Source organism: Balaenoptera physalus (assembly GCF_965194825.1).
Source record: "Balaenoptera physalus genome assembly, chromosome: 2".
NCBI lineage: Eukaryota > Metazoa > Chordata > Mammalia > Artiodactyla > Balaenopteridae > Balaenoptera > Balaenoptera physalus.
The window spans coordinates 38,794,159-38,809,978 of record NC_138883.1 but is presented as its reverse complement, the minus strand read 5'-3'; the positions used below and the strand labels follow the sequence as shown (position 1 = coordinate 38,809,978).

General features: G+C 33.5%; 1 protein-coding gene across 1 annotated transcript in view; it reads right to left on the bottom strand.

The window, feature by feature from the left end:
• Positions 1-15,820, bottom strand: part of KCNH5 (potassium voltage-gated channel subfamily H member 5) — a 334,448-nt gene that overhangs the window by 107,671 nt on the left and 210,957 nt on the right. Inside the window, exon 8 of the mRNA XM_082450353.1 lies at positions 11,925-12,124. Coding sequence (XP_082306479.1) covers positions 11,925-12,124 — 200 coding nt within the window. The remainder of the gene's footprint in view (positions 1-11,924; positions 12,125-15,820) is intronic.

Below are 15,820 nucleotides of genomic sequence, written 5' to 3'. Positions count from 1 at the left end.
TAAAATACTTCAAGTTGTGATAAGTTTTGTGAAGAAAATTAAATTGTGGAAGTTACCTAAGGACTTTAAGGGTAGAGATGCTGCAATTTTAAATAGGATAGAAATCTGACAATCTGACTAGAGATGTAGTAATCTTAAGCAGAGGTCAGCAAACTAGGACCTGAGGGGCAAATCTGGACTTCCACTTGTGTTTGTATGGGCAGTAAGCTAAGAATGTTTTTTACATTTTTAAATGATGGGGGAAAAAATGAAAATAATATTTTACAACATGTAAAAATATATGAAATTCAAATTAATGTAACTATAAATAAGCTTTCATTGGGACCAAGCAGTGTTCATTATTTACATGTTGTCTATGGCTCTTTTCATGCTACAATGACAAAGTTAAGTAGTTGAAACAAAGACCACATGGTCCACAAAGTCTAGACTATGTACTTTCTGGTCCTTTACACAAAAAGTTTGCTGATCCCTGATCTTAATCAATATACTCTGTTGCTTGCAAACAAAAGATTTGCATGACAAAGTCCTATTTGGATTCAATGCCAGAAGAAAATATATTAGTCTTTAGGCAAATGTGTTTGCCTCCTTTAATAGACAACATTTCTCTTTTTAATTTAGCTGCCAAGAAAATCAAAAGGTCAATATGACCAAATTCAGTAAAAATGACACTCCAGGTGGCTAGACACCTCTATTGTATTTAATTCTTTCTTGTATGTATATGTGGAAGTGTATATGTATGTCTGTTGTACTGTTTTATATTGATTTTAAATTTATGAGAAGTCCATAATTTTGTGTGAAAGTCAATACAAATATGAACAAACATAAGAATAAATATTTGATATACTATATTAAGAGGTTATCCTTAAAATTATAATAACCAAACTGCCTTTCTCTATTATGGATTTGGAATTAAAGTATTAAACAAGTACATGTCTAAATTCCTGAGGAGATATAGTGCTCCTTGTGAAGAAAATATTTTCCTAATTTATGTAATATATAATAGTCTCTTTAAGGAAAACATGTAATATCATTTGAAAGGCTTTTCTCAAGATTCTTAAATAATTGTGCAGGAAAGTACAAGTTTCAGGAACATTTACCTCTGTGAAATAACTCATGCTTTGACACTAACATTCTTATGCATCATTGCCAATAGATAACAGAGGTATATTAAGATTAAGTGATATCAGGTCTCACGTTTTATTAGTGAGAAAGTAAAGGTCATGGAATTAAGATTTGAGGTTTTCTCTCAGTTCTTTTGAATCTTCTATAATGTACTTTAAAACTAAGGATCAAAAAGGAAAAATTAGACTGTTCAGGGTTTTTTGTTTGCTTGTTTGTTTTGGTTTTGAATATTTTGGTTTTTCTTACCTTTGAACATTTTACAATAGCTCTCAAAAAGCCACAGAAATGAAACTCTTCCTCTGTAAGTTTGTAGGGAGATTTATTACAAGAACTTTCTTAAAACCGATTAAAGATAAATTTATTATCAAGAATATTAACTCTAGTACTCCCCCAAATTTTGATTACAAAATCAGGCTTTTTACTTGTAATAGGTGTCCTATATAAGTAATAAGTTTGATGGTAGGACCACTATTGATATATTCATTCTGTAATTTCTTATAGTGGTACTGTATGTTTGTGGCAAGCTACATTCCTGTGAGTGGTGGCATTATGGATGATTTATCATAGTTTCTTCTTTGCCTAGCTCTAATTTCTTATTTTATATAAGTTGTGTATCTCTATTAAATAAACATTTTGGGGGTAAAATGGTTAGAAAAATATTTTTCTTCTAACATTTATTCATCCTTCGTAGAAACGATGAAAACAGAATGTGTAAAGTATGCTCTGGTCATGAATGTATTCCTTGATACTTGTCCACAAAGGCAGCAGACCCATTTCTAAACAAATATGTGCTGATTAGCTTAATCAGGATTAGGGAACCAGTGGAGTCCATATGTCCCCGTATGTGCTGTTATTGGTTTTAGAGTAAGATTTTCAGCCAATATGAATACTCAGTTCAAATTATTCCATAGCACATAGAATGTAGAGTCTATGTATAGTTAATTAATGACTTAAGTAGCTAATGGATTAACTAGACCTTAGTTTTTTCTCCTTTCTTTTGTTTTCCATCTTCAAACCAGTTACTTGAGGATTAGCATATAGGTAATTTGAGTTCTGTTATAATATATGTGAAGTTTCATTTTCTAACAAGCTTTTCTGTTCAAATTTTATTGCTTTCCCCATTGCCGTCTTAAACCCACATCATCCAACCTTAACTAGATCCACTCCCTCTTCTATTATTTTTAAATCTTCCATAGCTCCCTGTATTATATGTCAAGCATCATCACAATTTGGAATCATACATTTAACTCTGGTTATTTAAGTCTTTCCTCTCACATTAAACTCAGAGCAACACAAGAGCAGGGACTATGTATACTTTTATTTACCACTCCATAGCAATTACTACAATATCCTACAAAACCATGTTTCCCTTTTTATTTCCCCCTTGTGAAACCACGGTTTCAAGGTATAATTGATTTACAAAATTATATTAGTTTCAGGTGTACAACATAGTGATTCAAAATTTTTATAGATTATACTCCATTTAGTTATTATACATAGTAGTTTGTACCTCTTAATCCCTTACCCCTATCTTTCCCCTCCACCTTCCCTCTTCCCACGGGTAACAACTAGTTTCCTCTCTATATCTGAGTCTGTTTCTTTTTTGTTATATTCATTCATTTGTTTTATTTTTTAGATTACACATATAAAGTGATAACATACAGTACTTGTCTCTCTGACTTATTTCACTAAGTGTAATATCCTCCAGGTCCCCCTGTTCTTGCAAAAGGCAAAATTTCATTCTTTTTTATGGCTGAGTAGTATTCCTGTGTGTGTGTGTGTGTGTGTGTGTGTGTGCGTGTGTGTGTGTGTGATATCATCTTTATCCATCCACCTGTTGATGGACACTTAGATTACTTCCATATCTTGGCTATTGTAAGTAATGCTGCTATAAACAATGGGGTGTATGTAGCTTTACAAATTAGTGCTTTTTGTTTTCTTTGGATATGCACCCAAGAGTGGAATTGCTAGATCATATGGTATTTCTATGTTTTGTTTATTGAGGAACTTCCCAACTATTTTCCATAGTGTCTGTACCAATTTACATTCCCACCAACAGTGTCCAAGGGTTCCCTTTTTTCTACAGCCTCACTAACATTTGTTATTTCTGGTCTTTTTGATGATAGCCATTCTGATGGGTGTGAGGTGATATCTCATCGCTGTTTTGATTTGACTCATTTGTTGGGAAGTTTTTTTTTTTTTATTACTGATGCAATTTCATTACTGGTAATTTGTTCATATTTGCTATTTCTTCCTTGTTCAGTCTTGGGAGATTTATATTTCTAGGAAATTATCCATTTCCTCTAAGTCGTCCATTTTATTGGCATATAACTGTTTATAGTAATCTCTTATGATCCTTTGTATTTCCGTGTTGTTGATTGTAACTACTTCTTTATATCTGATTTTATTGATTCAGGCTCTCTTGCTTTTTTTCTTGATGTGTCTGGCTAAAGGTTTATCAATTTTATTTATCTTTTCAAAGAACCAGCTCTTACTTTCATTTATCTTTCTATATTTTTTCAGTCTCTATTCATTTAATTCTGCTCTCATCTTTATGACTTCTTTCCTTCTACTAACTTCGGGTTTTGTTTGTTCTTCTTTTTCTTGTCCCTTGAGGTATAAATTTAGGTTGTTTATTCGAGAGTTTTCTTGTCTCCTGAGATAGGCTTGTATAAACTTCCCTTTTAGAACAGCTTTTGCTGCATCCCATAGATTTTAGATTGCTGTGTTTTCATTTTAATTTGACTCCAGGTATTTTTTAATTTCTTCTTTGAATTCTACAATGATCCACTGGTTGTTTAGTAGCATATTGTTCAGCCTACAATTTTTTGTGGTTTTTTTGCAATTTTTTTCTTGTAGTTGATTTCTAGTCTCATAGCATTATGGTCAGAAAAGATGCTTGATATGATTTCAATTTTCTTAAATTTACTGAGACTTGTTTCGTAGCCTGTCATGTGATCTATCTTGAAATGTAAAACCATGTTTCCCTTTGATTTGGATGCAAATTTTAAAAGATGTCTACTTTCCTTTTTATAAATTCTACCATAGTATAGATCCTTCCTTAATTGACATCTTTTATGTCTTAGAGATACTGCAGCAGAAATTAGGGAAATGAAGACTTCCACAAGAAAGTTTGAGATATAAAGAAATGAGGAAGAATGCTAATATAAGAAAAGAAGAGAATGTCTAAAGGTCTCAAGACAGATCAAGACTCATAAGAAGCAAACTTTAGAGAAAGTTGCTAGATTGCATAGCAATGTATCTCTCTCTTTGACTCCAGGACCGTGCCCAGGAGGAGGGCATGAAGTAGCATCTCAGGCAATTGGCAGTGAACAACTAGAGGAATTTCTTTCTTACATAACAATTATTTAGTTTCTTTTAATGTATTTACTCTATTTGCTCCACCTTCTCATTGCCTTCTGCTGTGCCAGACAGGGATGACCATTGGTTATTTAGCACTACTAGTAAAGGAGCTAAAAGTAGCTTTTAGTACTTCATAGACTATAAATGACCAAAATAAAAAACAATCAGCCTGAGCCAAAAAATAGGCATCTTTTAGTCATTACCATAAACACTAGGAAAGAGATGGGAAAGTGGATGGAGAGTAGAAAGCCATAAGGCTCTGGAATAAAAATTAAAAATGACAAACACAGTCAAATAATATCAACAACAACAGAAATCACAGAAGTGGAAACATCTTTTTTTTAAGTTTATTTTATGAAATCCAACCATCTGTATAATCCTACCTTTATCTAGCAAACTGCAAAAGTTGAAGGAAGCACTATGATCTCATTCAAAAATAGTTATTTCAATAGCCACTTCTACAGATTTACTGTAGTAAAGTTAGAGTTTAAAAATGGATCAATCAAGGCAGCTTAGTACAAAATAATAGGTTGGTCACAAACACCTACTCATACTATAACACCATCTGCAACATGTAGATTCATTCATGATTTAATTTTTTCACCAAAATCCAAAATATATTTCTTTATTTGTGTTCAGTGTATACGTATATAGAAATATTTTATTCATCTAAATTACTCTCCAATTGAGGTTCTATTTTCATCTATATTTAAAGACAAAAGTTAAAAATTTTTTTAATTAAAAAAATTTTTAAATTAAAATTTGTTTTTAATTTTAAAAAAATTAAAAATTAAAAAAAATAAAGACAACAGTATGCACTGAATACCAAGCAAAGACTAAGGTAAAAATGACACCAGGCATGACCTAGTTTTTATAGTTTATGGTTAGTAAAGGAGGAAATCAATTAATTGTAACCACAATAAACTAAATTATTTGATAACACTTATTATTGCTTATCTTATGCAGGCACTTTTCATCCTCTAGACAACTAAGTAAGGTGGGTGGTGGTATCTCCATTGTAGATGTGAACACAGAGCATGGAAACCAATCCTCATGGTCAAGATAAAGCCAGGCTACTGAGCAAGTCATCCATGGCCCTACATGGACAACTCTTTCTCATTGCTGGACAATAGCTATCAAATGACTCTGTAGTCCCTTCCTCAGAGGCTAGTGACAGAGTGGTGAGAAAATGAAATACAAACTACCCCACTCTAATGCACTAAAGTAATTTCAACATGGTACATAAAAATAATGCACTTAGTATTATTCCTAGAGAAAGGTTTGAACCACTCAGGTTTTAACCTAAGTTATACAGTGTCTCCCTATCCTTACTAGAGAAAAATAATACGGCCTACTACCTGACACACAAAAAGTTTACTAGTAATTTTATTAGCTAACAATAATATAAAGCTGGCATTGGAGTACTCAAACCATGCCAAAAGCCACGACACACCAAATATAATTTGATGTTTCAAATTTCTATCACAGAAAATATTAAAGTTCCTATCTACTTACAATGTTTCTAATAAACCCTTGAGTGTTATTTTATTTAACTTCTGATCCATGAAAGGAAAAATATAATTGAGGTTTCAGATAAAGTCTACCTTTTCAGGTAATGCCTGCAGGTCAGCTAGAAAAGAGAAATGTCAATAATAAGTCTGAATGCTTACCCTGTAATTTTTCACTAGGTAACAACTGAGAAGCACATGTGGACATGACAATAGTTAAATTCCCTTGCCATGTATAGGTATAGATATAAAAGTCACAGTTTTCAGATATTTGGGCCACGGTGCTTTCACACAACAGGCTAAAATATAGTTTCCTATAATAATAAACTAGCCATAGTCTCTCTTGCCCAACAAGCAGTTTATTTAAAGACCACAGGAAAAACATGCCAATTGTCCAATGGGCCTGGGCTGGCTTAGCCCCAACAGGGATGCTGAGTCCTCATAATTTTTTTTAAGATGGTATCTGTTCTGCTACCTTGGAAAAACCAGTTAGTTTCATGTGTAAAACTACAGTACTTAGATGTACTAATAAAAAATTGTTGGGAAATAATTATCGAACCATTACTGAATTTTATTCTATAATTTTTAATACAAGATCTCTTGAATATATGTTTCTTAATTGTAAAAAGGTTATGATATGTAATAGTACTCTAAATCATTCAGATACAGCTGTTATTTAATTTCAGTGTCAGGACCTGCAGGTTCATTTTGGACGATGTTCTGTCTGTATCCTTTACCCGCAGGGACTTAATTTCCTCCTGAAGCAGATAGATCACTGCACCTTTAAATACTTCAAATAGTTCAGGTGACCTGTCATACCTCTCTCCAAAATCTTCAATTAGCCAAAGTAAATATTCATATTTCCTTTAACCACTCATCTTATAACAAGATTCCCAGAACTTTATGTCATCATGATTATCTTCTAGTAAGTGTGCTGCCATTTGATAATATTTCTTTTAAAATATCCAGCTGATAGCTGAACATAATATTTTATCTATGATCTGAATAACATGGACTGTATTGGGATGCTTAGTACCTCTCTTGATCCAGAGACAAAAGTCCTATTAATGCATCTTAAGACCAATTCAGTTTTGTTTTACTATCTTCACATGTATATACTTACATGGCATATTTAACTGGGGGGAGCTCTTCTTGGAAGGCTAGTGCTTTCACTCTTGGGTTCAGCTGTACATTGCTATAAAAACTTCTTGAAGCATTTAAATAACTTAAATATTGAACCAAGATAATGACACCATGAATATATAAGAATGTATCCCCATTTTTCACATTTAGGAATACAAAGAAATATTTAGACAGGTTTTCCTAAATTAAAAAATATGTTTATATAAAAGTAAGCTGATTAAAAGAAAGTTACTTTAATTCGTAGAAAAAATACATATATTGCCTACTATATTTGGAAGAAATAAAGTGTTCCTGTTATAGATCTGGTTTAAAAATAATCCAAGATTTTAAAATATTCAAAATCAATTTCTTTACATTTTAAAGGCATAATTCTGCCTGAATGTTTTGCATAATTCTGCCAGAACTTTTCATATAATGGGATCTGCCTACTGATAACTTTATGCTTATTACAAAACCCATGAAACAAGAAATGAAGACCAAAGAGCTTTTTCTACTGAGTTTCTTCAAGGAACATGTTAGAAAAAAAAATGTTAGACAGTGGAAAATAAAAAACATTAAGGTTTTAAACTTCATTCTACAAAACAAGCTGAAAATGATTCCAGTATTATGAGAAATATGTGGCCTACACAACATGCTACAAGTTATATATTTTTTCATACAGTCCTAAAGCTGAAAATAAAGTCCCCAGTCATTTACTTTATTTGAATTATTTCTCAGTAAAATCATTTCAAACTGTAGGATAGATCTTTTGAGCTTTAACTATCATCCTTTCTATTTTTTTCCCATAATCTGCTCTTTCCCTTTTAAATCCTCACTCATTCCACCCATTTCTCTTGTCTTTTAACTGCACAGAATGTTAGCAAGTAGCAAAGCCCAGAGGACGGATTTTGATTATTAAATTTGAAAAGAATCTAAAGCAACTATAGTAATTAGTAGTCAATAAAATACTTTGAACCAAATCAAATTAATCTAGGTACTGTTTTATATTTTTAAATTGCCTAAGGCAAACTTTCATGATAAAAATGCTACAATCTCCACATCAGTAGGGATTTTAATGCCACAATTTGTATTAGAGAAAGCATGATTCACAAAAGACAAGTTAAGACTGAATTAAATCACAGTGATTAATTTGCTTGTGGGTTAAAGCTGAATTCAAAATATCTATAAAACTAAGTATATGGAAGAGACAGAATGAAATCTCAGTAATTGGGGCAAACGTTTTCTCTAATTAGCTGAAATGCATCATTAAATTCTACTGCACCAACAGCTGAAAAATAATAGCTGTTTTAGAACTAACAAGAGAAGCGTTAGAACAAAGACATTTCATTTCGCACATTATATTTTGATCTTTTTCAGTACATACTCAAAGTTAAATTTGATAACAACCACCATTGATAAAATATTCGAAAGAAACAATCAACAAAATGTAAGATAAGAAACATATAGTAAGACAAATATTTCACTTATTGAGGAACAGCAAGTCTAATAGAGGTCTCTAATATCAAATATGGCATAACTGTTAAAAATCAGATGCTGTTTACTGAAGCTATCCTCAAGTAAATCCACACTTCTAAGATTATGACTACAATTACAGGATTTATGTGATTACTGTCATCGAACTTTCATTTTCTTTTTCTACCCTTGTATTTTAACAGGCTCAACCAATGTCATTCTTATTATCAAAAGTAAAGATGAATATAAAATAGATAGATACACAGATGGATGGATGGATGAGATAAATAAGATAAAAAAAGAGGTAGAGATGAGAGATAAGAGAGAGAAAGAAGATAGAAAGCTTTATTATGAAAGCCATATAAGCTCATTGGCTGCTGTGCTGAGAATAACCTATACAGGGACGGGGTGGGTGCACAGACCAATCACTTGGCTACAGAATAACCCAGGTGGGACATGATGGTGACTTGAACCAGCTGATCTCAATGGAGGTGGTGAGAAATGGAGGTGGAGTCAATAGGATTTGGGGGAAGTTTCAATGTGGAAGCTTTGTCCTAAGCAACTGAGGTGTGGAGTTTCCATTAACTGCATTGAGGAAGAATGTCAGTAGAGCAGATTTATGGGAGATGATTAGGAGTTCAGTTCTGGACAACTTCATTGGATATGAGTAGGCAGTTGAATAGGAGAATCTGTGGTTCAGGGAGTAGGTCCAGGATGAGTATGTATACTAGGGTGGTGTTAGCATATATTATTACAGTCATGAGATTGTATGATATCACTGAAGGAGAGATTCTAGACAGAAAAGGGAAGAGGCATAAGGACTGAAGTCTAGAATATCCCCAAATTTAGGATATTATCTTGGTAAAACTGTTTTCAAGAAGCACCCTACCAAGTTACACACAGACTAGAATAATATGATAGTGTCAGTCACTACAGCCTTTGTTAAGATTAGGCATTGTATTTGACAGTCTCTTGTTCTTTCAATATTTATTCATTACAAGTGAAAATAAGACTTTTTGTATGTTTATTAGTAAGTTTTACTTTTGTCTTCTATAAATTATCTATGCGTTCAGCTCATTTTCCCCATGTATTCTAATTCTTCTTATTGATCTGTAAAATCACTTTACATATTAAGGTAATTAACCTTTCACCTGTGGTATTTGTTGCAGATGCTTTATCTCATTTTTGTTTCCATAGTTTTTGGTGTGAGAGGTTTTACATATTCTAGCCAAATTTATTTATCACTTAATTTGTTATGTACTCCATTGCATTAATACATACAAAGACTTTCGTATGTGCCACAGTGCTTTAAATCTGCTCTTCCTACTAGTCAAACACTACTCTAAAGATTTCCCATTTAGTTAGAAGGCACATCCATGATTTTCTCTTATCCAAAAGTTAATTCATTTTAATATTTTTACTTATTTCTTTAAAAATCTTTTTATGTGAATTAAAATTTTATTTCACCTTTAATATTAACCTCCCCATTTTTTTTCCTATTATTCCCTTGTCCATGGATATTCTACCAATCAGAAGTACATTTCTGTGACAACAAATGATGAACAGCAAACAACCAAAAAAAATGTCAATAATAACTACATGGTGGGTGCACTTCCGTAAACACCCGATGCCAGTATATTACACCTTAACTGCATCATGAAGCAGACAGTTGAGCAGGTACTAGAGGGGAAGCTTGTGAGAATCTATTGGTTCCATTCCCGAACTAACCCAGCATCTGGGAACTTAGAAAAGGGAACTCAAAAATCTGCCATGTACCAGATCTGTGGCATAGGCTCTGGGTCAGGTACTTTTCTAGTGTAAAGGGCTATTATTCCATCAGTTTACTGATGTTATCTGTCAACTACCATGAGACCCCACTGAATTTTCTGGAAAGAAAAGCTTCTGACTGAGATAGTGATTGACAAGGTAGATGGTTACGTCTTGAGCTCAGTTTCATTGAATGTGGACCTCAGAGAACATCCTGCTTCTAGCGATTTAAACACTGACTCTTACGTGCACCCCTCAGGAAGATCTTGTTCCTTCTTTGGATTCCCCAGTTCAGGTACACATTAATCAAATTCCACAGGTATGCAGTTTGTCCTTTTCCCCTCTGTGGTCACACATTCCACCTTAAGGGGCCATTTAACTGCATCTTGTAAAATGTCAAAAGAAGAGCAAATCTCACCCTCTTTCATAACTCTTCCACATAGCTAGCCTCCAGTATCTCACTTGCACTCTCTCTGAAGGCTTCCCTCCCTCAGCTCTTACCCTCAAGTCCGTTCCCTTCATCCCCCCTCAATCCTCTGCTCCTAACACCTGCTCTGGCTTACAACTTCCTACTTGTTTCATGAAATTCCCCTAACTAAACATCTACTTTGTTCATTGGCTCTTTCCCTTTGACATTGAAAGGTGCTTGTTGAGCAGGTCTGAAAGAAAAACTACAAGTCAACCTCATATGATTAAAAAAAATAAAATTTGTGGGAAATGGCAAGGAAGGTTATGTGCTATCTGATTATCATACATCAAAAATCAGTACCTAAAAATAAAGCCTTCGCTGATACTTATAAAGTGACATAGCTTAAGATCAGTTTTCTCTAAAAGTCTTATCATTGTCATTCCCTATATTGGATGTGAATCAGCTGGGTGTAGGAAGTGAGAATTTATTTGATTTTGTTTATCATGGGGAGGACTTTGGTTTCTTCTTTGCCCCTAATATGAGTTAGATGGGAAAAATTTAAAGTGGTTCCATGAAAAGACAAGCAAGAAATTAGATATGACAGGTGGATTGCAAGGGTCATATCCATTTCATAGATTTGTGTAGGGAAAAAGGGAAAACAAAGAATTATAAGTTGCATTATAGAACATGTGATAGAGAGAAGAGAAATTTAAGTAGAGGGTAGAATAGAAGACATATAATCTTTTAGTTATAAACAAGGAAGTTTCTTTGTGAATTTTAAATGGGCAAAATGTCAAAAGAGAAATCAAGAATAAAATCTAGCAAAAGAAATGGCAGCACAGTTAGCATTTTAGAGGAATGTGACAAATTACTCTGAGTGGTAATGAGAATGTTTTGAGGAAATGAAGTAATTAGCTGTTTTCAGGAACCACAATTCCTAAATTGAGTTTGATGACTAGTACTAATTGATGATTAATGGTTGAACATTTTCCACCTTACAAGCACTAAATAATATGATTGACTGATATGTCACTTATGAAATACAGAGTAACATTTATAAAGCAATTATACAAGTAATATGTGAGTGGGAAAGCTATGGGCATCTGAAGATCCTATTGAAATAGAAAATAAATAACAAGAACAATAATAATAACCCATACCTTTTCTGTGTCAATGCCTTTTGACATAGACCACGTTGAGACAATATAATCCATGACTCGTTCACTAAGGCCTTTGGGGACCTGATAGAGTTTCAGAAAGTCCCGTACATTATTCAGCATCTCATGGTACCGGTTGGTGTTGGCATACATTTGCTGGAAAATTGTGGTAACATTTCCAAAAATAGTTGCATAAAGAAGAGCTGAAAGAGAAGAAATGATGAAAATAAATCAAATACCCCAAGTGAAAAAAAAATGATGTTAATATTGGTGAAACCAATGAATCACTTGACAGAGATGCCTTTATAAACTTTTCGGCATATTCATGGTAACCCCTGAGAAGAGTGCCCAGAATTTGGTGTTCACTCAGTAAGTCTTATCTTTAGTATGATAAACATGATTTTATGAGTGAGCACTACTCTAGTCATTGTGGTAAAACATGAGAGTGGTTGATAGATTTCATGAAGAATTAGATGATCCAAGGTTATGATTTGCCGAAGACATTCTTAGCCATATGACTAAAGTTATCCTCCAGCCCTGTCCTCCTGAATGAAGCCTAATCAATTTAAATTTTCGAGAGATTGATGATCCAGTTTAGAAATGTATGCTCTTTCTCACTGCTTGCTTCGTCCAGGTTTTGGATTACTTCCCTGCTTATCAATATTTTTGACAGAACATCAGAAATATAGGGAGGGAAGACAAATCAAAGTGTTCCATTTCTAGAAGACTCTAGAGAGAAACAGGGTTGGAATTAACAGTTAAAATGAAACTTTGAGAGTGCCTGAAAATTCTAGTTATTAAATTTATGTCAGTAACCCAGTATCATAAGGTTTTTTTATTTCATTATTTTAATTAAGAATAAAGTCAATTTGCAAGCCATTGTTATTCATCTACAGTGGCTAGGAAAGGAATAGGGTTTTTTTTTTAGACAATCAGATTTTTTTTTTTTATTTTTTTATTTATGTATTTATTTATGGCTGTGTTGGGTCTTCGCTTCTGTGCGAGGGCTTCCTCTAGTTGTGGCAAGTGGGGGCCACTCTTCATCGCGGTGCGCGGGCCTCTCACTATCATGGCCTCTCTTGCTGCGGAGCACAGGCTCCAGACGCGCAGGCTCAGTAATTGTGGCTCACGGGCCCAGTTGCTTTGTGTCATGTGGGATCTTCCCAGACCAGGGCTCGAACCCGTGTCCCCTGCGTTGGCAGGCATATTCTCAACCACTGCACCACCAGGGAAACCCAGGAATAGGGTTTTTTAATGCCCCTGACTGCTACTCCCTCCCTCAACCCATAATTTACCAACTCTTCTCTCTCCAGATCTGGTCAGGTTACTAATGTTGACCTGATCTTGAAAAAGCTTTTAAAAGCAATTGAGTTCAGCCCCAGATCAACACACCTTCAATCACACACCACTCCCAGCCTATCTTGTCCCTTTGATTTTACTCCTTTGTTTAACAGTAAGCTCTTTTGAAAAGAGAGCAGTATTTTATTCCCCTTAATATTCAGTAAACACAATGTTTAGTAACCACATTCATTCCATAAGCATTTCACAAATAAGTGGAATATCAGACAGTGATCACTTCCATTCTTGTTCCTCTAAGCATTAGAAAAATTACTCGTCTAAACAAAAAGTATGGACTGTTTCATTTCACAGTTTCATCAACCAAATCCCACTTGATGGAAGTAGTATAACAACAAGCCAGTGAAGCAACTTAAGATCTTCAATCTATTTTCAGAAAATCATTTGTTTTTTAAATAACAGTTGCTCTTTGAGTACAACAAATTATAATTTCACTATAGGAAGCTATGATTTTACAAGCATTTACTCAGTTGGTTTTTTTTTTTTTTTTGGGGGGGGGTTTTTGGCTGTTATTTAGGGATTTTGATGCCTGTGAAGAACAATTTTTAAGATAGATGATATTTTGTTAGAACTGAGTAGGAAGAATATAGTGCTGACATTTCCCATCTGGGTCTTTAAATCTTTGTTTATATTTAAAAACAACAAAAAAGTAGAGGTAATCACAGGCTTAACATTCTATTCCATCATTGTTGGCATTAAGAAAGACAAAGACAGAAATAATGTGAACAAACTAATGGTAGAAGAATCATACAACAAATGGAATTTTGCATTTCCTGAAAAGAGACATAAAGAGGATTTATGTTTTTAAAATAATGAGCTTTTTAGAGGTCAATGAAATAATGCTACAATCATGTTTTTGAATAGATAGCCCCCAGCTATTTTAAGTTGTCAGTAAATACCACAGAACTATTATTTTGACATGTTCAACTCATTTGGCTCCCTAAGATGCCTGTAATATGTTATATTTGCCAAAGTGTCTTACTACTGCCTTTTTGCTTAACAAATTACCACACATTTCATCTTTGGGGGTACATTAAATATGCATACATTCTAGTCATATGAAAAGCTTAAGTACTAAAATATGAATAAAACTGCCAATGTATTTAACGTTTTCAGCATTAATAAATGAAGAATACAATCAACATCCCATTAAGTTTGGTATATTACAAGGATATTTTCTGCCTCCAACTTTCATGTGAGTGTGGTGTCCTGCACTGGGTAGGACTAATCAAGGTCACAATTTAAGGTAAGACATTCAATTATATATATAATTATATGTATATAAGTATATATACAAATATGTAACATACACATAATTATATATACATATATAGCATATACGTAATTATATATATATATAAAATTTTACATTGAAATGTTAAAAAAAATCATGCAGAAAGTTCATATACCCACATGTACCCACATGTAGATCTCTCAATTATGACATCTTACAGAACTATAGTAATTTATCAAAACCAGGCAATTGACAATGGCAAAATACAATTAACCAAACTATAGACATTATATTTCAGCATTTTTTTACATGCAGTCATTTTTTTGTTGTACAGCTTTATAAAATTTTATCACATGTACAGATCCATGTAATATATGTATATTTTAAAAAAGAGAAAACACTTCTTCCTTAAAAATATTTTCCACATTTAGGACTAGTACACATTCATAAAATATAGTGACAGCAAGCATGATATTCCATAGTAAGCAACAATACTGCCTCCCACCACAGTCTGTGTTCCCAGGATAAATGGGTACATCTTTAATGAGAGTGACCCTGGGACATGACACACGATAATGAAAGAAATTGATCTTAGTAGAAACTAGCTCTATGCTGCTAACTCCCAAAGTAATACTTATCCCCTGAAGTACAGACACACAAGCCTTCTTGGATGTCTCACTGCCATTCAAATCTAACAAGTCCAAAAGAGAACTCTTATTTTACACCACCTTCTCTTCAACAACCAAATACACTTTTCATCTCATTAAATTGTAAAGCCACACCTAGTTGCTCAGACCAAAACTAAAACGTCATTCTTCAATTCATTCTTTGATTCATTTCTTACATCTACTCTATCAACAATTCCTATTGGCTCTACCTTCAAAATAGAGCCTCAGTACAATCTCTTCGCACTACCTCTACCAGCATTCTTGCATCCTTTAAGAGTATATGCTTTTCCACTTACTAGCTATCTCTCTTTGGGCCAGTTACTAAATCTCTGTAGGATTCTATTATTTCCTCTTACAACTTTACAGTTACTTTAGAATCTTTACAAAGGAGTTGTGCTGAACGATATAACATATAAATCAGTTTTTAAAAAGTCCAGTAGGGAGTGAGTATCCATGAAATGCTATGTGTGTATCATCGTCGTCATCATCAACATCATCGTCATCATGGAAATGGCTCCCAAACAATTAATTTTTCACTCAGCAGAAAGAATATCCCCTTCCTTCAATACAACTCTCTACCCGCTTACTATGCCTGTGTTCTTAATCTTATTTATCACTACTTTAATTTACATTACACCTTT